This window comes from Leishmania infantum, chromosome 5, assembly GCF_000002875.2.
Source record: "Leishmania infantum JPCM5 genome chromosome 5".
NCBI lineage: Eukaryota > Euglenozoa > Kinetoplastea > Trypanosomatida > Trypanosomatidae > Leishmania > Leishmania infantum.
In genome coordinates, this window is record NC_009390.2 from 245210 (window position 1) to 267136 (window position 21927).

At 64.5% G+C, this 21927-nt stretch overlaps 3 protein-coding genes across 3 annotated transcripts; all 3 read left to right on the top strand.

Moving 5' to 3' along the window:
* Nucleotides 1-2124: 2124 nt before the first annotated feature.
* On the top strand, nt 2125-7302 carry LINJ_05_0700 (conserved hypothetical protein; the record flags this gene model as incomplete). Its single annotated transcript, XM_001462996.1, has 1 exon — nt 2125-7302. One exon carries the CDS (start codon nt 2125-2127, stop codon nt 7300-7302), a length of 5178 nt encoding a protein of 1725 aa, XP_001463033.1.
* A 2954-nt stretch (nt 7303-10256) lies between these two features.
* Nucleotides 10257-14459, top strand: LINJ_05_0710 (putative CYC2-like cyclin; the record flags this gene model as incomplete). Its single annotated transcript, XM_001462997.1, has 1 exon — nt 10257-14459. One exon carries the CDS (start codon nt 10257-10259, stop codon nt 14457-14459), a length of 4203 nt encoding a protein of 1400 aa, XP_001463034.1.
* Nucleotides 14460-16413: 1954 nt separating this feature from the next.
* LINJ_05_0720 (phophatase-like protein) lies at nt 16414-20745 on the top strand (the record flags this gene model as incomplete). The annotated part of the gene is made up of 1 exon (XM_001462998.1): nt 16414-20745. One exon carries the CDS (start codon nt 16414-16416, stop codon nt 20743-20745), a length of 4332 nt encoding a protein of 1443 aa, XP_001463035.1.
* Nucleotides 20746-21927: the final 1182 nt, after the last annotated feature.

Genomic DNA, 21927 nt, shown 5'->3' on the forward strand with positions numbered 1-21927 from the left:
GAGGAGTGGTGGAGCTGCCATAGCGTTCACGCACTCGTGCTTCTTCCCCACCCCACGCCGTGAGGTAGGCTTCTCCAGCCTCCGCCTTTCTGCTAGTCTGGGTCATTGATGCCCCGACCGCAGTGACGAAGAGGAATCATGGAGACCGAGAAGGAACGGCAGTGGCCCTCAAGAGCCGCATCGATGGGATCCGTAGCGCCGTGTGCTCGCCCTCAACTCCCTCCCTGCTTCTGTCCCCTTGACAGCCGCGAGGCACGCCTATCCTGCCTCCTCTAATCGCTTGTGGGCCCCACCCACACCTCACACGCCGAAGTACCCTGGCTGCAAGTACTCGCACACATATATATATAGGGCGCACTGCCCACATCTCTCGCACCCCATCAAGAGCGAATGGGGCAGTACACACGCGACGAGTGGTCGCTGTAGCGGCGCTGCTTCGCTGCATACCCCCCCCCCGATGCCACGCGTCGCGCTCGGTGTACGCGTGTGCGGGCTCGGGTCTGGATGGGCGGCCGCACGCTCACGGTCTGCAGACCCCGTGGCGAGGGGGTCTACCTCGACGAGCGCACCCGCGTCTCCGTGCAGATCTCCCCCCGGGAGCACCCTGGGGGACTTGGCGCCTGAGCCAAGGATGCCGGCTGCAGGAAGTGCAGGGCCTGTCGACGCAGATGCAGGCAGCGATGGCAGAGCCGGGCTGCGTCTTATACGCAGCCACCACTCCCAGGCTACGGCAGAATACGTGCGCCTCAGCACGCAGGCCAGCGAAACGCAGTGCCTCGCGGGCAGGGCGAAGGGAGGCATTAGAAGCGAGTCCTCTCACTATCACACCCTGAGTAGAACCACGAAACCAAAAGCCACAGCAAACCACCACATATCTGGGGGGTGCTCCCCCACCCCACCCCCGACCCGTGGGACATGCATGTGGACGTGTGTACACACCTGTGCCGGTCCTCTCTTGCACTGCTCCTCTCCTTCTCTGCCCGTTTTCCATGGTGTGGCCGCCGACAGAACATATCTGCGCTCGCAACCCCCACCACCACCCCCACCCTCCGCGCGTTGCTCTCGCGCAAAGGCTTGCACGGGCATACTCCCCACCACCATGACCACCCTCTTGAGGGGCTTGATCGGAGAGCCAGCAGACCTGCACAAGACCTACATGGGAGACGCAACACACGACGACAAGGGGGAGGGAGGGAAGGGACGCATTGGTGGCCCTGGCGGCCGTTTCGTTTTTGAGGGTGTTGCACGTGTAGCGGTCGCGGCGATGCTGGGAAGCCGCCGCCGCCGCCACCACCGCCGATGCGCCTGTCGAAGTGCGTCTTGCGCGGCTGCCTGCTCCCCTCCTCCTCTCACCTCATCCGTCTGTAGAGCTCGTCCTTCCTTGCTCTATCTTCATCCTCCACCACCTCCTCCTCTTCCTCCGGCGTCCATGCGCCTCTCTCTGTGAGCGCGTGCGCGCGTGGGAACGCAGCTCGTGTAACGGCGTTCTCACGCTCTCCCGTTGCCTGCTCGCCGTCGGCACACCATCACCGACCATCAGGCATCACTCATCGCCATCACCATCATCATCACGCGCAGCGGTGATCACCGACACGCCCTTGATCTTCTTCCTCGACTGCTTTCTCATCTCCCATCGCTCGCTTTAGATTTCGCACGAACATACATGTGCGCCGGCGTGTTTGCTTCATAGACGTGCCCAACTAAAACCACACACAGCCCATCCCACCCTCATCATCCTGCTCACCCCCCTATCCCTCATTCACCCCCATCATCATCCTGCTCATCTCGTCGCTGTGCGCCTTCCCTTTCTTCTTTCGTAGTTTCTCTTGCTCTTGCTGCTTCGTTGCTTCACCAAGGGCTGCAGTCGGGAGGAAGGGAAGGAGGCCTTCACGCGCGTGTGCGTGGGTTACAAGGTGTGTGTGTGTGTTCGCCCCCGTGCGTCGCAGAGGCATCACTGCGTCTTGCTCACGCTCTACTCCGTGACCTCCCCCCTGCACTGTGCACCAGAGACGCACGCCCATGGCCTCCGTTAGCTTCTCGAATACCCCGCAAGTCTCGCGCGGTGGCGGCGCCCCGGCAATGATCCCGTCCGGTGCACGCGGTGGATCCAATCGCGGCAGTGTCATGGCGCTGCCGCCAGGCGCACATCTCGTGAAGGGCCCTTACCCGTCCGGTGGGGGTCGCGGGGCCGCCAGGTTGATGGGACCGCCGGCAGCCGCAGTACCTCCCGGCTTTCGAGGGAAGGGGCCGCCTGCTCAGATGCTCACGATGGCCGGCAACCAGAAAATGCTGGTGCCGCCACCGTCGTCGTTGTTAGCCGCTGGGGGTGGTCACTCCTTCGCGACGAGCCCGCCACTAAGCCGCTCCACCTCACCAGGGACGATGACAGCGCCGCCTGGTTCGCCAGGACGCGGCCCCATCGGCCCACTTCACTCATTCCCGCAGTTCGCCTTTGTAAACGGGAAGAAGATCATGATGCCGCCAGGCATGAAGCTGCTGATGGGAAGCCCCGGCCCCAGTCAAGCCCCCGGCGCTACCGCCGCCGCAGCGCCGCCACAGGCCGTGGTGCATAGCAAGATGATGATGCCACCAGGGCAGGGTTGGGAGACAAGCCGGCGGCCGTCACCCACAACATCACCGCCACCGGGGGCGATGGGTCGAGGTGCTGCTGCTGCTGCTGCCACTGGCGGTGGAGGCAGCCCTTCGCCGCTTCGCGTGAGCCTCGGGCAAAGTCCTGTGCGGTCACCGATGCAGGCGACCGCCTTGCCGTCGCCGTCACCACCGCAGCCACAGCCAACAAGAGTGGCAACGGCTGGTGCCACAGGCAAGAGTCACAAGTTCAACCTGGTGCGGAGCCTCACCAACGCTCTCAGCTCGCTGAAGTCCGGCAGTGCCTCGGACAGGGAACGAGAGAACGAGCGACTGCGGCGCGAAGCTGCAGCGCTGCAGCAACGGCCGCAACGAGTGCAGACGCCGCCTGAGCTGGACGTTCGTGAGAAAGGCGTCGGTGGCGGCCCTACCGGTCCCCATAGCAGCAGCACCTGGATGCCGCGTAGTCGCTCCCTGCCTCACCCTGCTAGTCGATCCCCACCCCAGAAGCAGCAGCCGATGCCCCCTCCGCAGTTGATGGTCAACGCGAAGATGATGGTGGGGCAGCCGCCAGCCTCGCTGCGTGGCAAGTCGCCGACACCCGTGAGCCTGTCAAAGGCCGGCAATGCGAGCGGCGGTGGTGGTGCCGCAGCAGCAGCACCAGCCCCAGCAAGCTCGCCGATGAGGATGCCACCTGTTCAGTTCATGGCGATAAAGGGCCGCCCTGGCGGCGGTGGTGTCGTGGTAGGGGCAAAGAGTGCAATCATGGGTCCTCCGCCTCCTGGCGCGGGCCGAAGCATGGCGGCTGCCTCTCCCCCAGCAGTGCGGTTGGTGCCATCGCCCCAGCAGCAGCTGCAGCACCCGTCTCCGGCGGGGCCGCGGCTGATGAAGCGCATCGTAGGGCCACCACCGCCGCACGAGCGGCTCATCCCGACTCCCTCACCGCAGCAGCCACAGCAGCAGTCGTACTCCGGCTCGACGTCACCGCCGACTGCGTCACTGCCCTCACCGTCATTGTCCGTGGCACCGCCACCAGCGGCTGCTGCAGCTGCGAACGCACTCCGTGTGCCGAGTTCGACCGTGCTCAAGGAAGATCAGTTGCCCGAAGCTGGCGTGCGGTCACCTGGGCACCGACTCCGGCCACTAGGAGAAAGCTCGGAGGACAGCGACAGCAACAGTGGAGATGGTGGTGGTGGTGCGCACGCCGGCGCGCAGGTAGCAGCAGCCTCGCACAGCCCCGAACCTGGTCGCCTTCGCGACGCATCCTTGGTCAAGGACACAGACAGCGCGGTGGGATCGGGCACAGCGCAGAAAAGCGCCGCAGAAGAGGAAGACGCGGCGCTGCACAAAGACAAGATGCAGCCGCCAAGGCCGTCGTCCTCCTCGCCACCGCGCCACGCGGCAGCCCGTGAAACGAGGGACCACAGCCACCACCGCGGCGACGGCGACGGCGACTGCAACGACGGTACGTACCACTCCACCGGCGCCATGACATCCAAGTCAGTTTCTGCTAGTGCTGGCGCTGGTGCAGCCGCCACATCGCAATCATCATCGTCTGCGCACCGTGACAGCAATAACAAGGCATCTGCCTCCTCGATTCTCCGGCCGGTGCGGCAAACTGCAACAACAGCGGCACGCAGCGCTGCCGCAGCCGCTAAGCGACGACAAGAGGAGGAAGAGCGCCGGCGCCACGAGGCAGCTGGCAAGGACGCGTTGGCGTCGAAGAAGCTGCGGAGCTCGCGATCGAAGTCGGCTCCGCGCGCCGAGCACGCGAGTCCACCGCAGCCCGCTGCGGCCGCCGGCGTGGCACGAGAACCGCTGTCGCCGCAGGAAGAGGACAACACGCAGAAGCCATCTAGCATGGAACGCAGCATCCACAGCATCGCGTCCACCGCATCATGCCGAGCCCCGCTGTCCCCGTCTGACTCTTCCACGTCCACGCTGGGAGACAAGAAGAGCCCCCGCACATCGGCACGCGGCCGCGGCAGAGCTGGTGGTGGTGGCGGCTTTGCTGAGCCGCCGGGGTCCGCCTCAACGCGGTCGGGAAAGCGGCCCGGCAAGGCCGCTCACTTCGACCCCTCAGACACACAGAAGAACGGGCAGTGGCAGCGGCAGCCCCGCAGCATACGGTCGAAACCCCGCAGCCGTAGCACGAACGCCCGACGCAGCACCAGCAGGGGGCGCAGCGGCAACGACGACGGCGACAGCAGCGATGCCGATGACGAGGAGGATGCCGAAAGCGGCTCGGAGAAGCTGACGAGTCGAGACCTCTACCGCCTCGCAAAGTTGCTGCGTGACGGCAACGCGGACCTTGTGGGAGCAGGCATGGGCAGCCGGCAGCGCAGCGGCCGTCGCCGGCGGTCGAGCCATCGTGACGACAACCGCAGCGGCAGGGGCTCTGGCGCGGACAGCAGCGATGACGGTTCGTGGGGACGGCAGCGCCGGCAGCACAGTACGGCGAAGCGTCGAAGCGCGCTTCCCCTCACCACAGTCGGCATTCCATGGCGCTATGCTGGCACACGGCGCTCGTGGGAGCCGTTCGCGTCACCACCGCGGGTGCGGCGGCCGCTCGGGTATATCAACGTCGGCGGCGGTCGCTACGCTCGTGTCGGCGGCAGTCCGTATACCCGTTCCCAGAGTCGGTCTCGCGCCACCTCGGTCGGGACCGTGCCGCTGGACACGACCAATACGCGAGCATTGGTCAGCGATGCTGCGGCCTATGGCAGTTACTCACCCCTCTCCGGCGAGCGGAATCGCTGGACGTCGGCGCTGCTGGATGCTTTCCGCAACGCCGCCGTGGCAGAGGCGCAGAGAAGCGTTCTGCCGGACAGCCAGCCAGCGTCCAGCGCGCGCAGTGGTGGTACGGATGGTGGTGCGGCGGCGCTCTACTACGGTAGCCAGCAGCGACAGCGATTCGGCGCTCGCGGCTCCCCGCCCCATCCCCACACCCGTGACGGCTGCAGTGCTCCCGGTGGCGGCTTGGATGAAACGATGTCGTCAGCCGCCGAGTCGCAGCACCCCTACTGCCTGTCCACCTCAGCACTGCAGTCCGCCATGCCGTCCACAGCCCCTCTGGGCCGCGGCACGGCGCCCGCGTATGAGCAGAACGAGCAGGAGCGGGGGCGGTCCTCGCCCCTGTCAGGCTCCCTACGCTGGGCAGCTGCCCAACCCTACAGCCTCCCTTCACAGCCACCGCCACCAACATCGGCAGCAGCGATGACGGAGTCCGTGGGTCTTCTGTTTCTCGGCAAGGATAAGGTCGATCCGGCGGTAGAGCCCAACACACACGGCACTGTAGCAGCGGCGGTCAAGGACGCGGCGGCGCCGGTGCGAGTTGCTTCATGGCGCCGGAGCAGCTTCTCTGATCAGCCGCACGGCCTCCTGCCCGCCACGTCGTCATCCGTTGACGCAACAAGGGCCGCCGCGGCAGCAACGAAGTCTAGGAGCGTCACCAGTAACAGGAGGAGTAGCATCAGCGGCGCTGACACGGCAAGCGTCAGCGCGGCGGCGCCGGCGCCGTCGTGGGAGCGGGCGTGGTCACGGGGCCTTGGCAACCACCTGCGCGCCCACTCACCGTCGACCCAGAAGCGATGGCAGCAGGAGCAGAGGCGTGCTCAGCGCAGCGAGAGCTGCAACGCGGCGAACAACTTGAGAACATGTAATAGCGCCGCTGCCGCTGCTGCCACGGCGTATGCTGGCAGACACACCTCGGACGCGAATCCCAACGCCTGCGGTTCGCCCGCGCGCAAGGAAGAGCCGGCCTACCTCAGCAAGGCCACGGTTGCACGCCTGAGCACCCTGCGACAGCGCCGAGGCAGCCTCGGCGCGAGTGCTGCCACGGCGATAAGCCCCATCTCTCGCCGCAGTCACGGCGGTGTTGACGGAATCAGCAGCGTGACAGCGCAGACGTGCAGCAAGTGGCTTGACGAAATCATTGACTCCACGACGGTGACGGCCACTGGCGTACGCGCTGGCGGAGGGGCTGGAGGTGGCGGAGAGCACGCGGCGGCGGCGGCGAATGCGATTCCTGTGGTCGATCTGCGTCGCGAGTTCAAGCCGCGCATCGCGGACGGTGGCACTGACGGCCGCGGCGGTCCGAGCAGCGTGCGCGCCGCATCCCCGTCCCTGCACGATGGCGGGACGACGGACTACACGCAGGAATTCACCGGGTCGCGCGCGCGCCCGCACGTTCCGGGAATCTCCTTCAAATACATGGTCGGTGCGCGCTCGGCCACCGGCTCACCACCGCGCACGGGCGGCAAGGCCTCCGCTACAGGCGGCGGCGCGGTCAACGTGAAGACGGTGAACGGTATCTCGGACGGACTGCCGTTTTCGGCCTACTCCTCCATACGCATTCACGACCCGGCACGCAAGTCGCCGTGGGCACTGGCGCCGGAGCGCGAGGGGCTGAAGGTGCTGCCTGGGCAGCCCGCTTTGTCGCGGCGTCGGCGCATCCCCGCCGACGGCACTGCAGCCGCGGAAAACGGCGCCGCCGATTCTGGGCTTGGCGTGCGTGACGCCGACGACGCGCGGCACCGCGCACGCGGCGCCACCCGCACCGTTGTCGAGGAGGTGCACCTAGACGAGCACCGCCGCCCCTACTTGATTCTACGGCCGGTGCCGAGTAGCGAGGAGGGTGAGGCGCAGCGTGCGGCGGTGGAGCGGCTCTCACGCCCAAAGCCCATCTACCGCCGCGCCAACGATCATGTTTGACCTCGTCTTGCTGATGCCGCTGTCGAAGAAGAGCGACACGAGTAGGGAAGCAGATAATGCGCGCGCGCCCTCCCACTCCCCTGGTACACCCGCAACGGCCATCATCGGCATCCGTCCATCCCCGTCCGTGTCATGCCCCTCCCCCTTTCACTTGCTCGCCCTTCCTACGTTCTGTGTGTATCTGCTTCTGAGGCCCGTGTGCGCGCATGCGTGTGGGTACGCCTCCCACGCATCCGCTCCCCTCACCACCACCGACCGACCGACCCTGATCCGTGCCCGTGCTTGCGTGTTTGTATGTATGCGTTGATCAGCGATGGCGGCGCGCGTGGTTCGTGGAACTTAGATGCTATGCCGTAAAGAACGGGATGAGGTGTGCCAGTGTCTGTGTCTGTGTGTCTGTGTGTTGGCGGTCAGCGGTGCTGATGCGCGGGTAGGCTGCAAAGGGGTTGGGAGTGGGGACGTGGTGGCGTGGCATGATGTTCGGTAGCCCCACAGATTGGGAAAAAGGCGAGGGGGTAGACGACGGGTGCGAGAAGAGCGAGAAGGAGAGGTACGGACCCCCATCGCTACCACCACCACCACCACGGTCACTTTCGGCCTCATCGCGCCGCATCCCTGGCCGAGGGCACGCACACCGCGACCCCCCCCCTCCGTGCAGCTACAGGGACATGTACTTCAATGTCTCCTGCCTCGCCACCGAGCAATACCGTTGCTGCTGCGACTCCGAGACGAACAAAGGGGGCGGGGGCGGAGGCGCGTGCTGTAGTGGCGCACACACGCACCTGGTACGCTCCTCTCTGTCCCGCACTCCCTTCTCGCCTTTTCCCTCTCCCGGGTCACGGCGTCGTTGCGGCTGAAGCGAGAGGCAGTGAGACACACACGCACACACACACACACAAAACCGAAATTCGAAGGTAGCAAGAGGGAAGGGGGGAGGGGGGCGAGATGGCGATGGGTGGGCATTGGCCGATGCTCTCTGCTCTCCCTACTCGCCGACTGCCGAGCGCACGCGCAGGCGCACGCCCATACGCTGAGGTGATGCGTGGCCGTCCTGCCCTTTTCGCTCCGCTTTGGCTTTTCTGAGGTTTCGCTCTGCGGCACGAAGTAATGCTGCGGTCGATGTGGTCCCGTCGTCTCTCTCTGCATCCCCTCGGCGTGCTGACGCATGCTGTGTCGACGATGATGAGGGTCTGGCGCGTGAGGGTCATGCAGGCTGTACCTCACACACGGTGGGCATCATCATCAGCAACGCCGTCCTCATCGCTCTGTGTCTCTCATGCCCTTCACTCTCGCGCCGCCCCTCCCCTCCCCGCTTGCTTTCTCTTCTTCGCCGTCCCTGTCGTGCCACACGCGCACGCAAACATAAACTCCCACATGGGGGACGTCCATACATGCATCGACGGATAGTGCGGCTCTCTATGATTCCCAAGCACTCGACGGCGAATGCATCAACGAAAAGAGTTCAAGCAGCAGCCATCAACCCCCTAACGTAAAGAAGGGACTGCATCCCGCTCCCCCGCAACGGCAAGCAGCAGCGCAAGCGCACGCACGTACGCACACCATCACTGACAGCGCACAGCTCACGCGCCCGCGTGCGGACGCGCGCACGCCCTCTGTTGCAGCCCTTTCTCTCTCTCTCCCCCCCTCCTCTTCCCTCACTACTAGCTCTTTTCCGAGGTGTCGCTGTTCCTCCTCGTTTCGATCTTGACGTGTATGTGAAAGGGAGCCGGTGCGTCTCCCTGCGTGCGTGTGCGTGTGTGCGCCGCCCTCGCTTATTCCCTCTCTCGACTCGCCTCCGGCCTACACATCCACCACCCCCACCCTTCTGCCTTGTTATCCCTGCCCTGCCCCCATACCTCCGCTCCCGTCTCTCGGTCTCAGAGGAGACGCACATCAGCGAAGTGCGCGCAGCTCCTCGCACCGGGACTCTCGCACGTGCACTTCCTCGCTGCCCCTTCGCTCCCTTGTACCTTCCCTATTCCTGCTGTACCCCTCCCTCTCTCGTCCGCTCACCTTTGATAAGCTACGAAACGCCTTTTCTCCTATACACCAGAAGGAAGGGTAAAGGCCCCCTCCTCCCTCCCCTCCCCTCCCTCCTTTGCGCCCGCTGCGCTGCTGCTTCCGCTAAACCGCAGCCGCAGCGTGCAGGAAAAAAAAAACGAGAAGTGACAGCTATAGACTAACGAAGTTTAACATCCTAAAGAGCGCCTCGGTTCGTGTCTGTGTCCCTGTTATCGCAGCCCCTTGCGCGCCCCTCCCTCTCCCCTCCCTTACCCACCCTTCTCGCCCATCGTCGTCCTCAATCATCAGGATCATCGCTGCCACACTCCGCACTCGCCCATCAACCTGCATACGTGCGCCACGTATACGCACACAGAAAAAAAAGAGAAAAAAGAGAGGGGGGCGGCACGTGCGGAGAGGGGCGGTAGCAGCTTGAACAGACCACCGCGCACCCGGACAAGAAGGCGGTGTGGCGACGGCGTCTCTGCCGGCTCTCATCGCGGCGTCGTTCGTCGTGTTCTCGCTTTCATTTTCCTGTCGTCGCTTCGCGTGCGTGGGTGTGTCTGACCGCTTTCGTGTTGTCTTCTCCCGCTCTGACGGACGGACCGACACGATTCTGCCCGCCGGCACCGCCCCTTCTCGCCCATCTCCCCCGCACGCCCGCCTGTGCTCGTTGGAGTGCGTGCGCAGGGGATCGCCCGGTCCTTGTTTGCTTTGACTTGTTGTTCGGGGTGCGGCGCTTGCCGTCGCGTGTTCGCTCCTCCTTCTCTGGCTGTCTCCCTCCCTCCCTCCCTCCCTCTGCGTGCGTGCGTGTGTGTGTGCGTTGGTCAAACGGCTCGGTGCGAGCCCCTCCATCGCCATCACCATCTGCCTTCTTTCTCCTTCCTCTCTCCAAAAAGGGTGCGTGTGCTTGTTCGTGTGCGTGCGTGCGTGTCCGCCGTACCCTTCCTTTCATGGACTGTGTAGAAGCCTGCCCGCCGCATCATACACGCTCGTCTCAGCTCGCGCATCGTCCGCCGGCGTCTGCCACCGGAGGCAGCAACGGCATCAGCGGTATTGTTGGCTCTAGCGGCTCCAGTAACGTTCGTCGCGCGTGTGCCGCCGTGTCTACCGCGCGCTCGACGGATCGCATCCATTCAGCTTTTCCTACATACGCGGAGTCGCCGCAGCAACCACCGCAGCCGTCAACAACAACGGCGACGTCTGCCCCTGCAACCACTGCGGCGCGCGCGTCGCCTTTTACGCAAGAGAAACACCACCAGGGCTGCCCAGACGCCAGCGCAGCGATCACCGTGTCTCCAGAGCAGCAGCAGAGCCAGCACGTGAAGCGCCTCTCCCCCAGCACTTGCAGCGGTAGCGCGTCGAACCTGACCATTTTGCTTCACTCCAACACCAACGCCAGCGTCACGTCAGCGGCGACGGACAGCTCCGAGCAGTCTACACCCCTCTCCGGGGTCTCCTCCCATCAGCAACAGGTACAGCGAGCCCGCGCCCAACGTGTCGTCGACGAGGCAAACCACCTTTACTCGAATCCCTGCTCTTCCCTGCGGCCATCGCTGGACTCGTGCTCGAGCAGCCGCGCCCGCGACAACGAGGACGAAGTAGCTGCCGACGACGCTGTCAGTGCCGCTTTCGTGGACGGTGCCGCCGTGGCTGGCAACGACGACGACCAGCAGCAGCAGCACCGTCGCCACAGCGACGATCTTTCGCAGCAGCACCGCGTCAGATGTAGCGCGCCATCCAGCAAGCGTCCAAGACAGCCTCTGCGGGATCCGTCGTCGCCACCGCTCCCACCGCAGCAGCCGCAGCCGCAGGCAGACTTGGAGGACGAGGAGGAGCGAACGCATCCGCATCACCGCTGCGGCGCCGCCATGCGCATCCCCGACCCCTCCACGTTTGTAGACCCCTCCTCTTCCTCGCGGCACAGGCCGACCACGACGACGACAACAGCGAGCACGAACAAGGATGGCACCGACCCGGGAGGCCCTAGCAGTGGCCGCAACAGCCGCACCATGAGCCAGCTTCACCAGCGCCGTGGCGACAGTGGTAACCCAAACGGCGATGGCAACCGCGCGCGCACGCTCGACGATGCCGAGTACGAAGAAGATCAAGAGGTGTGGCGCGCCCTGCACCCGCCGCCGCATCTTCGGCGCCATGGAGGGGAACGGGACGAGGACAACCACGACCCCCAAGCGGCCACTGCCGCCATGATTATTGCCCCCGGTGGCGGCGCCGCCGTCACATCCATGAGCTCCGCCTGCCTCTCCGCGCCAGACGCCACGCCGGTGGTGCCGCCGCCAAAGCGCTTCGCCACCGGAGAGGGTGAGGCAGTGGCGCTCGACGAGCTTCGCTACGTCTCCAGCTCCACCACCACCACCGCGGCCGCCGCCTCCGCGATCCTCGAGGAAGATGAGGACGACGAGGGCGAGCGCGCGTCGCCGTCGCATGTCGCCACCACTGACGAGAACCGTGAAAAAGGAGCATCGTCCGCTTCCCGTCGCGCATCGCAGCAGCAGCAGCAGCCGCAGCAGCGCGACAGTCGCACTCGGAGGGCGCGTGTCGCGGGTGCGAGCAGAGGCAACTGCGTTAGCAGCAGCAGTACTGGCGTGTTGGCCAGTCGGCGGCACGCCAGCGACAGCGTCACGGCTGGCATTCCGTACGACCCGTCCTGCTTCCCTCTGCCGTCCCAGCCGCCGAAGCTGGCGGCCCCTGTCACGGCAGCCGTAGCCGCGGCAGCCCACAGGACCGCGGCCGAGCCCGCGTCTGACGGCCCGCGGAGAAGCACGAGCCAGCCTAGCTGCGCTACTCCGCCAGACGCGCAGCAGCAGCAGCAGCAGCAGCAGGGCCCGCAGGCAGCGGGTGCCGACGGCGGCGCCACGCTCGCGCCGACACGCCCGCCAATCAAGCTGATCGAAACTCGCTACGCCTTTCTTGCCCTCTCCTTCATGATGCGCATGCTGTGCAAGCTGCACAAGGGCGAGCCAATCCCGTCGAGCGACTTCCACTCCCACTGCATACCGCCGATGACGGTGACCATGTACGTGCAGCGACTGGTGCGGTACTGCGCGTGCAGCGGCGAGGCGCTCCTCTGCTCATTTTTACTTCTGCTCAAGTACGTCTTTCACAGCGGGCACCCTGTTACCATCTACAACGCACATCGTCTACTCATCACTAGCATCGTGCTCGGCATCAAGCTGCGCGACGACGTATACTACAGCAACGTCTACTACGGCCGTATCGGCGGCATCAGCGGACGCGAGATGAATAAGCTAGAGCTGCTTTTCCTCGAGAAGCTGGAGTGGGAGACGCAGGTGCATGTAGACGAGTACATGGCGCTGCTAGATCTGCTCGCGGAGCTCGGCATTGACGCGGAGCCAACCAGCGCGCAGCTCGAAGCCTTTGCGGCGGCGTACCCGGACGAAGTCGCCGCGTACGTGTCGGACGAGGAGGATAGCGAAATCGCCGAGGCAAACGCGAAGCTGCAGCAGCAGGGTCCCGACTCGGCCGCCGGCTCGTCCATGAAGGACGCCGCCGCCAGCGTCACCGCCCTGCCCGCGGCGGAGCAGCAGCGCCTGAAGGTGCTGCGTGGCGCCTACCGGCTGCATCAGTGGCACACGCTCGTGGTGCCGTGGCTGGCGCGCCTGGAGCGCTGCGTGTTTGCCAAGGCGGAGGAAAATGCTGTCGCCGCAGCCGCGGCCCGGAAGGAGGAGGGTCTGCGCTGGCAGCAATACCACCGCGAGGATGAGAAGGCCGCAGCGCTGCGGCATCAGCGGCCGTCCTCGGCAAGTACGTGGCTATCACCCTTGTCCGCGCAGAAGCGTGCCACGAGCAGTGCCACGACTGCCGCAGCCGCTGCTGCCACGGCGGGGGCGGCCTGGGCCTCCGAGCCCCCGTACCAGGCCTCTCGGTCCCACCGCGACGGCAGCAATGTGCCGCACCGTAGCTCGAGCGGCGCAATCGTGATGGGCGGTGGCGGCGTCCATTCCACTGCCATTAGCAGCAGCGGCGGTAGCAGCGGCTTCGACAGTGTGCGCTACAACAATTTTATGAACTTCGCGAACAACGCTAACGGGGGCTACTTTGGCACCCTCTCCGCCTCCGCGTCTGCCTCGGCGGCAGCAGCGGCGCCGACGGCGGTGAGCCAAGGCAGCCGGCTCGACAGGTCTGCGTCGCCGCCCTCGTCGGGTCAGTGCCCTAGTCAGCAGAAGCATGCCGTCTCTGGCCCAGCACCGTCCTCATACTACTACCAGGGCAACGACGTCGCTCGCGCGTCGATACAAGTGCGACACCTCGCCGCAGCCTCCTCTTCCGCTCACTTCGACATCACGAACCGCGTAGCAGCGTCCGTGGCGGCGGTGTCGACCTCGGCGGATGCTGGTGCGGAGTCGCACCAGCACACTGCATCGGCACAGCAACAGCAACTGCCGTCTGTGGCTGGCACGACCGTGCAGCTCACGTCACCGTCGTCGTCCACCACCCATGGAAGCGGCATCAACGTCAACGCCCAGCCGTACTACTACGTTAGCAGCCGTATGCGCAAGCAGCAGCAGCAAGCGGCAGCAGCGTCGCCGGCTTCGGTAGGCCCATCGGTTACCCGTCCGGGTAGCGACTTGGCAGTTGCTGGTATGACGTCGACGAGGACGCCAGCGACCGCGGTAGGCACTGATGACACTGTGGCTGCCGCGCAGCGTGCGTCGTTGTCCACCCTCGAAGGTGGCAGCGATGCGCGCTCACCAGGCTCTTCGTTTACGAGCCCGGCGTGCGTCAACTCGCTGGCGCGCTTCAGCACGTACGCAAGGACGACGACGGGCCGTGTGGCAGGTCATCCGTCGCAGCCGAGCGGCTTCCGCAGCGGCATCGAGACTGTCGTGTCGGCGATGAAGATGTCTGGCATTTACGGCGGCAGCGGCGGCGGCGGCAACAACAGTAGCAGTACGAGCGGGAGTAGCGCGCACCCCCACACCTTCCCAGCGCGGCCCATCGCCAGGTCAGGTGCAGATGGCGGCAGCGGCGGCGAGCAGGCGACTTCGGCACACGTGCCGCGGCGGTCTCCGCACGCGGATCACCAGGCACCGGTGCACCGCCGCTCCGCCTTCGCGTCGCAGCACTCACTCGGCAAGAAGCGCTCAAAGCCTGACAGCTACAAGGACTACTGAGGTGCAGCCCCGGTCACATGCGCACAGAGGGGGTAGCACGATGGCCGCAAGTCGAAGAGACATCGTGATCAAGGCATTTGCAAACCCTGTACGCATGTGTGCGCGCGCGTGGGTTTCGCGAAGTTCGCATGTCTGGCTATTAGCGCGGCCGCCCCATCAAGCGATGCGCATCCCTGCCTTTCTTCTTCGTTACTTTCGCCTTCGGGGCACAAGGGGAATCACCTGCACACGCATACTCACGCACATGCAGAGATTGCAACAACTAAGCTAACACCTCTCTAAATACCCTATATATATATATGTATATATATATATTGCTTTTCTCCAGACATAAGCAATCTCTGCATCCGTGCCCGTGTGCGCCTTCCCCCCCCCTGTGCATGCTCGTGATGTTCGCGGTGTGTGTGTGTGTGGGTGGGTGGGTGGGTGGGTGGGTGTCGCACCGTCGTTTTCCAAATTGTATTGGCGGCCGGCTCTGTCACAGACGCCGGCGACGGCGCATCTCGCGCTTTATCTGCGTGAGCCCCGTCTCGCCTCTTCTTCGTTGTGCTCTTTATCTTCTCCGTTACTCACGGCGCGTGCGTGTGTGCGCCGCACGAGTGCGGGATAGTGCGCGGATTGCTTCTCTTGAACGAACACCGCCTCAAGACGTGTACAAGCGTGTACGTGCGTGTGTGTGTGGGAGGGGGGTGGGTGGGGGAAGCCGCCCGAAATTCGAAGGTCAGAGAAAGAAGGGAGGGACGAAGAGAAGACGATGAACCCTTCTTCGGGCACTCTCTCTGTCTCTGGCCCCATTCCCATCCCCTCAGCGTCTACGCTGCGAAACACAGGCTGCGTATCTGTCGCTCGCCGCACACCGGCAACTCTCACGGCGCCTCTGTCACCGCTGCCCTTCACCACCTCTCCATCCGTCCATCTCTCTCTCCCCCCCCCTTCGATATATTTCCGTGACCCATGCACGCATACGCAAACTGGAAAGCTATCTTGTGAGTGTGCGGCAACCAAGAAAATATACTAGGAGCTGACAGAAACACCCGCTGCAGCTCCCCGCCCCCTCATCCGTCTCGCTCTCCTCCATCTACCTGAGTGGGTCACTCGTGTGGGCGTTCCTTCTACGTTTTCTGTTCTCGAAGCACTCGTTGTCTTCTTGCTGTTGCGTTCCTGCTTGCTTGCTCGCCTACTTGCTTACTTGCTTGCTGCCGCTGCTGTGTTTTCACTGTGTGTGTGTGTGTTCCTGCGTCGCTCATCCCCGACACTGCGTCAGTGCGCGTGTAGGTGCGAAGGGCAGGCGGGGAGAGGGTGTACATGCCACATCCTTTCTCGCTGATCTGGCAGCGCTCGTAACGCGTCGTCTCGCGTGCGTTTCTCTTCATCCGTCTCCTCTTGCCCTTCTCTCGTCCACGCTCACCGTCGACACCACCACCACACGTCCTTGATGCGCCGGTACACAGATGCACATGGCCAAGCGCTTCCTTGCTGTGCTTACGATCGCTTCCTTTGCCTGCCTGCGCATCATAGTCGCTGAGACGCCTTGCGAGAAAGCGGGGAGAAGTGCGCCCCCGGAGCTCTTGTCCACGTCTCCACACACATAATCACTGTCACCTGCACGCGCACGCGCGTTGCGTGAGCATCGCGCAAGACCGCACGTGCAGGTGTGCGCAGACAGCCGCAGCGAGCCCACCCACCGACCCCCCTTACACGCCGATCCCAGTCACTACCGTGCGCATCCGCGGCGCTGTGTCCCCGGTGGGCAATCATCAGTGACGGACACACGCACGTGCATACGTAAGCGAAAGAGAACGAGGCCACACAACGCTTAGCTCAGTGAAAAAGACGGTGGAAAGGAGAGTCGGGGGTGAGAGCCGTTCCCTTCTCTGATCTCTGTCCAATCACACGCACACACACAGGCACAGACACCGTTCCAGCAGAGCGGCGTGGGCGAGGGTGGTCGCGCATGGGTGGTGACTTTGGCGCCCCCCCCGCTTCCTTTAGGTTTGTGCGCTCGCTTGCGAGGATCGTCCGTGTCGGCGTGTGCGTGTGTGTGTGCGCGTATTCGCTTCTCTTCGGTAGCGCGTGGTGCTTGATTGTTTTAAGTTGGCTTTGCATTCCTTATCCCCATCGTCTCGCCCTCCGACACACCCACCCACTCCCTCCTCTTCAGGTTGGCCCTGTAGCCATGCCGGCACGACCGCAGCAGCAGCAGCAGCAGCAGCAGCGGCAGCGGCGGCGGCGCCCACACCGGCCACCGTCGAAGCAACTCCTGCAGATACGCGAGGAGGGAGGCGGCAGCTACGCAGACTCGAAAACTAATTCTCCGTTTCTCCGCGGAACCCCGTCCTGGTCGTCGCGGACCTCGCCGTCCGCCACGGCTGCAATCGATGGGCACGCCGGTGGTGCCGGTGGTACAGACAGTGTCGATCGCGGCAGTGGTGTAGAGATGACTAGCGCCGGCGACGGCGACGACGGGGACAACAATGAAGGTAAAAGGATAGCGGTGAATCTGTCAAGGGCACGGCACCCGCCGCAACACTCACGGCAGTCCCGTCCTTACTTGCGCATGAGCCCACGCGTCACGTCAGCGCGCAAGGCGAAGAGCGGCGACCGGAGGCGTGCCTCCAGCTCCGGCAGCGGCCTTGAACGCGCCGCAGCGGCGGCTGCGCTGTCCTCCGCCGCCTCTCTTGCTAGGTCTCTCCAGGCGCCGGTGACGTCGTCATCTGCAGTGCTGGGTGGCCATGTCATCTACTACGGCTTCCCGTCCTCGCGCAGCCTCTCTGACTCGGACGGCAACGAGGCCGACACGCAGAACAGCAAGAGCGACTGTAGCAGCTCCTGCCTGGCCGCGGCGCATGCGGCACCAGGGAGTGAGCCTGCGTCGCCGGTGGTGCGGGTGGGCGACTGCGGTGGCGGTGATGGCGGTACCGTGTTTGGGATTCCCGGTAGCGCCAGTGATGATGCGCGGCGGACGACGGCCAGCCGCAAGCCGGAGACGGCGGTGAGCGGTGACGGCGAAAGTGACTCTAGGGCGTACGCATCGTCTTCGCCTCCGGGTACCACCGCGACGGCGAGCACGGCCCCACTGACATACGCGGCAGTGGCCTCGTCGTCACTGCACGGCAAGCGACTGCCTCAGTCCCGCGTCAGCTTTAGCCAGTGGCGCAAGCGTGTATGCTGCGGCAGCGCCTCCATGCCAAATACCATCGATGGCGCCAACACCACGCCTGGCATGTCCTCGGCAGCAGCGGCGGCCTTCCTAAACACGTTCCCCAGCGCTCCGCTGACGCTGAAGACTGCCTTGGCAGCCACGACGGCGAGCACGCCGCGTGCGACAGGCAAGAGCACACCGACAAGCACGCCTTCCGTGGACGGCAACGGCGACGGCAAAGCGAGCATGCCGAGCGGCGACAAGCACGACTGCACGACCGGTGGGCCACGACATCTGTCAGCGAGCGCCGTCATGCCGCCCTTGCCTCCCTCGGTGCACCGTCACCAGCCGACGCACCTGATTCTGCAGTTGCCCCACGCTCCACTACCGCAGCAGGCGCGCAACGGTCCTGAATCGGACGAGGATATGGCATCCGACAGCTCTCCACGCACTGCCGGCACTCCTGGTATAGCCGCGGCTGCCGATGAGCTGTCATCGCCCGTGTCGCTTCCGCCGAAGAGCAACGGCACCGCTACCGCCGTCGCCGCGGCGCTGCCATCCCTGCCTCGCTCTGCATCAGAAGTGACGTCCGCGACGGGTGTGCGCATGCCTGGCGTACAGAAAGGTGCACAGCAGCAGCGGCAGCAGTTGAACGTCCTGAAGCCAGTCATGTCGCCGTCGTATACGACCTTCAGCCCCACGACCCCGACGCGCGGAGGCGCCAAAAGTGGCCCGCGCCCCAAAGTCTCCGCCACCGCCGCGGCGGCAGCCGGCAAAGGCATGAACCGTGTCCCGTCTGCGGCCTCCTCCTTCAACGCGGCGGAGATACTGCCCGGGCTCTTCCTCGGCGCCTACGTTGACGCCACCGACACGGAGGCGCTGGTGGCGCACGATATTTCGCTGGTCATCAACTGCTCGTACGAGTGCCCGGTGACACCAGCGATGGTGAACAACAACCATCACGTCCGCTACGCTCAGTGTCCGCTGCGCGACCATTCTGACGAAGTCATCGCACCTTTCTTCACGCCTGTCACCCGCATCATCCACGAGCAGTTGCACCGCCGGCAAATAAATCATCAGCGCATGGCCCGCCGCGCCGCGACGAGCGCGCCGGGTGTCAATGTGAACGACTCCGAGGATCGCGAAGTGCAGGGGCGCATGCCTTGGGCCTGGGCGGACGAGGCGGAGAACGTGTGGGTGGCCCCTCCGTCGCTTGTGTCGCCGCCACTGCCGGTGGGTGGGCAGCCATCGTTCAAGGAGAGCAAGCGAGAGACTCCCCGCACACCGTCCTCGACGCGGGGGCTCGGTGCGCGCTTCGGTGACGGTGCCGGGTGCAGCAGCACCATAACCTCATGCTCTCCGTCGCCGATTCCGGGCGGCAACGCCACCTTCCCGCCCTTTGCCGCCGCGCCCATCACGGCTGATCCGGCTGGCGCGACGGCCACCGAAGCTCCTGGTGCTGCCGCTGCTGCTCCAGGATCGGCGGACGTGTCTTCGGATACGCAGAACGGCAGCAACGTCCGCACGAATACGTTGTTCAACACGGCAACCACCACACCCCTACCAGAAGCATCTGCCATCACCGCACTACCCGCGTCGGCGTCGTCGCCGTCGCCGCTCACCGTCGTTGACCCACGCGACTGCGGTGGCGTGCTCGTGTGCTGCCGCATGGGTGTGAGCCGCAGCGCCACCTTCATCATTGCCTACCTCATCCTCTACGGCTGCACGCTAGCACCGCTAGACGACACCGCCTCGCTCTTCGTGCACTTCCTGGAGCGAGAGCGCCGCATCATCGAAGAGGCAGGCGGGCTCACCTTCTTCGAGGACAACAACGGAGGCGTCTCCAACACATCGTCCCCGGTCCTGGCGACGACGCCGGCGTGCCCGGGGCGCGGCAGCAGGTGTGTGAACGGGGACCTCGCCTCGCACGGAAGTCCGGACGTGAATGGTGTCCAGCCATTCGTACAGAACCTCTTGCCGCCAAACTCACCACGAACGCTCAGGCGCTCTGCTATGATACCTGTGTCGTCGCCACTTTCCCTCGGCGGCGGGTGCGTTTCCGGCTCCCTCACAACCCCACTGAGTGGGAATGCCTCAACACTGTCGCAGCAGCGGCTTTGCACGGGGTCGCCCGCCACCCAGATCGAGCTTGCCTCGCGCTTGTGCCAACCGTGCTACTTGTTGCATCTGCGAGAGCGGCGGCTGCAGAAGACTCAGCGGCGGCTTCTTATCAGCGGGCAGCAGCAGCAGCAGCGGAGAGAGCAACGCGATGAGGAGCAGCAGATGATGGCGCTGTCGGCGTCGCGCATGGCCGTGAGAGAGGTAGGGCAAGGGTGCGGGCGGATGGGCAGTGTCGAAGATAATTCGAACTTTGGAGGCAGTAGCAGCGCTACGGCAAGCGGCCGCAGCGACGGCGGACACCAAGAGGAGCAGCAGCATCATTATCATCGCCGTGTCCTCTGTGCGTTGCCGTCGTCGGCACCGGTGACCTCGTACCGCAGCGCGCGCGGGAGTCGCGCGGTGACGCTGCTGGAGGCGGCCTACGCCGACGAACGCGTTCATGCGGATGACGGGGTGGACGAGGAGGGGGATCGGCAGCAGGAGGATGGTTCGCGAATGGCTGTTGAACAGAGATCGGAAAGCCTTGCTGTGGTCAGTGCTACCACCACACCAACGCTGAAAAGCGACACCCAGAAGGTGCGAAACAACTTCCCAACACACAAGTTGTGCGTCGCGGCCGCAGAGGCGGCCCCCACCACACCTGATCACAGCGCCGTTGCCGGCGAGCGCCGAGGCGACGGCGAGAACGTGTACGAAACGCCTCTGCCGTCCGGTGAGCAGCAGCAGCAGCAGCAGGTGCCGTTGCGCTCGTCCTGCGCGATTCTCCCCACACAACCACCCATGAGGGGCCGCCCCCACAGCGACCTGAACGCCAGCGCGAGCACGTTGCTAGGCGTCAGCTTTACCAGCAGCGGCGGTGGAAGTGGGAGCGCCTTCGGAGGCGCAGCGCCGGCGATGACTTACCGCGAGGCTTTCGATGCGGTGAAGCGGCAAAAGGCCGATGTCAACCCGAACATCGGCTTCGTCTTGGCGCTGCGCGAGCTCGCCGGCGGCGGCGACGTCAGCTTCAGCATGTCCTTCTAAAAAGCCGAAGTAACGAGGAAGCGCGACGCTGAGGTGTATAGATGGGGCCAACGGTGTCCTTCGTGGTGTTTCGTGTTGCCTCGCTGGCGGTGCTGCTAAACATGTTCTTTGACAAGCGAAGTCTGTGGCTGCTCGTCTCTTCGCTTGTTTTGTTGTTCACGCTGCTGTTGTTGCTGTGATCAGCGTATTCCTGTAGGCTGCCCGGCTGAGCATGCGTCTTTGTGTGTGCGTCTGCCCTTGCCCATCGCGTCTCCTCTCTTGCTCGCCCCGCTCCCTCCTTCTGCCTTTATCATCTCCTCCGCCTACGTCTGCATGCATCATGTGATGGATTTCGGCGTCCTCCTCTCTCCCTCTCTCTTTCTTCCCTTCCATGTTGCTGTGGTTGTGTTCGTGTCCGTGCGTCTGCAAGGATGTGACCCTCTTCGTGTGCCAATGGCGTGCTGGATGCCGTGTATTTTGTCCAGTCGAAAGAGAGGGAGGCAGAGACAGAAGGCGCAGGAAGGAGGGGGGCAGAGGTTTTGCGATAGTGGTCGCTTCTCTGGATGCCGATGTGGAGGCTGAGGATGTTCGAATCTCTGCGTGTGTCTGTCTCTGTGTGTGTGTTTGTGTGTGTCTGTGTCTGTGCCGTCTTGACCCCCTTCCTCCTCCGCACCCCGGTCACTGTTCCCTCTTTATCTACGCGAGTCTGTCATTCGCTTGGACTTGGCCCCACTCGACATCATCCAGCAGCGCATCCGGCTTTCTTGCATCTGTGCGCGTGAGTCTCTTGGTGGGCGACCCTCCTCCTCCTCGCCATGCTTTAGCCTTTTCTATGAAACACTGTTGCCGTCAGCGCTGCTGGTGGCGACTTGGTCGGATGCTATTCGTGCTAGCACGGCGTGCTCTGTTCCGTTCTTCGTCCATCTATATAGTTTTCTGTGTTCGTCGCCCGCCCTTCTTCGCCGAGCCTCTCCTTCGTCGTTGGCTGGCTTCATCCCCATCGGCGCGAGCTCAGCACGGAGCACTGACCACACACAAACAGCGGTGAGACGCGAGACGAGGAGGACCGTGGAAGTGCGCAGTGCCGCTGGGCCTCCCCCCGCCTCCCCCTCCACCACCACCACCACAAGCGAAGCGCTCCTTCTCTTTTCGGGGTGTAGAAGATCCCATCGTCAGCGGTGGCGCATGATCTGCAAGCATCAC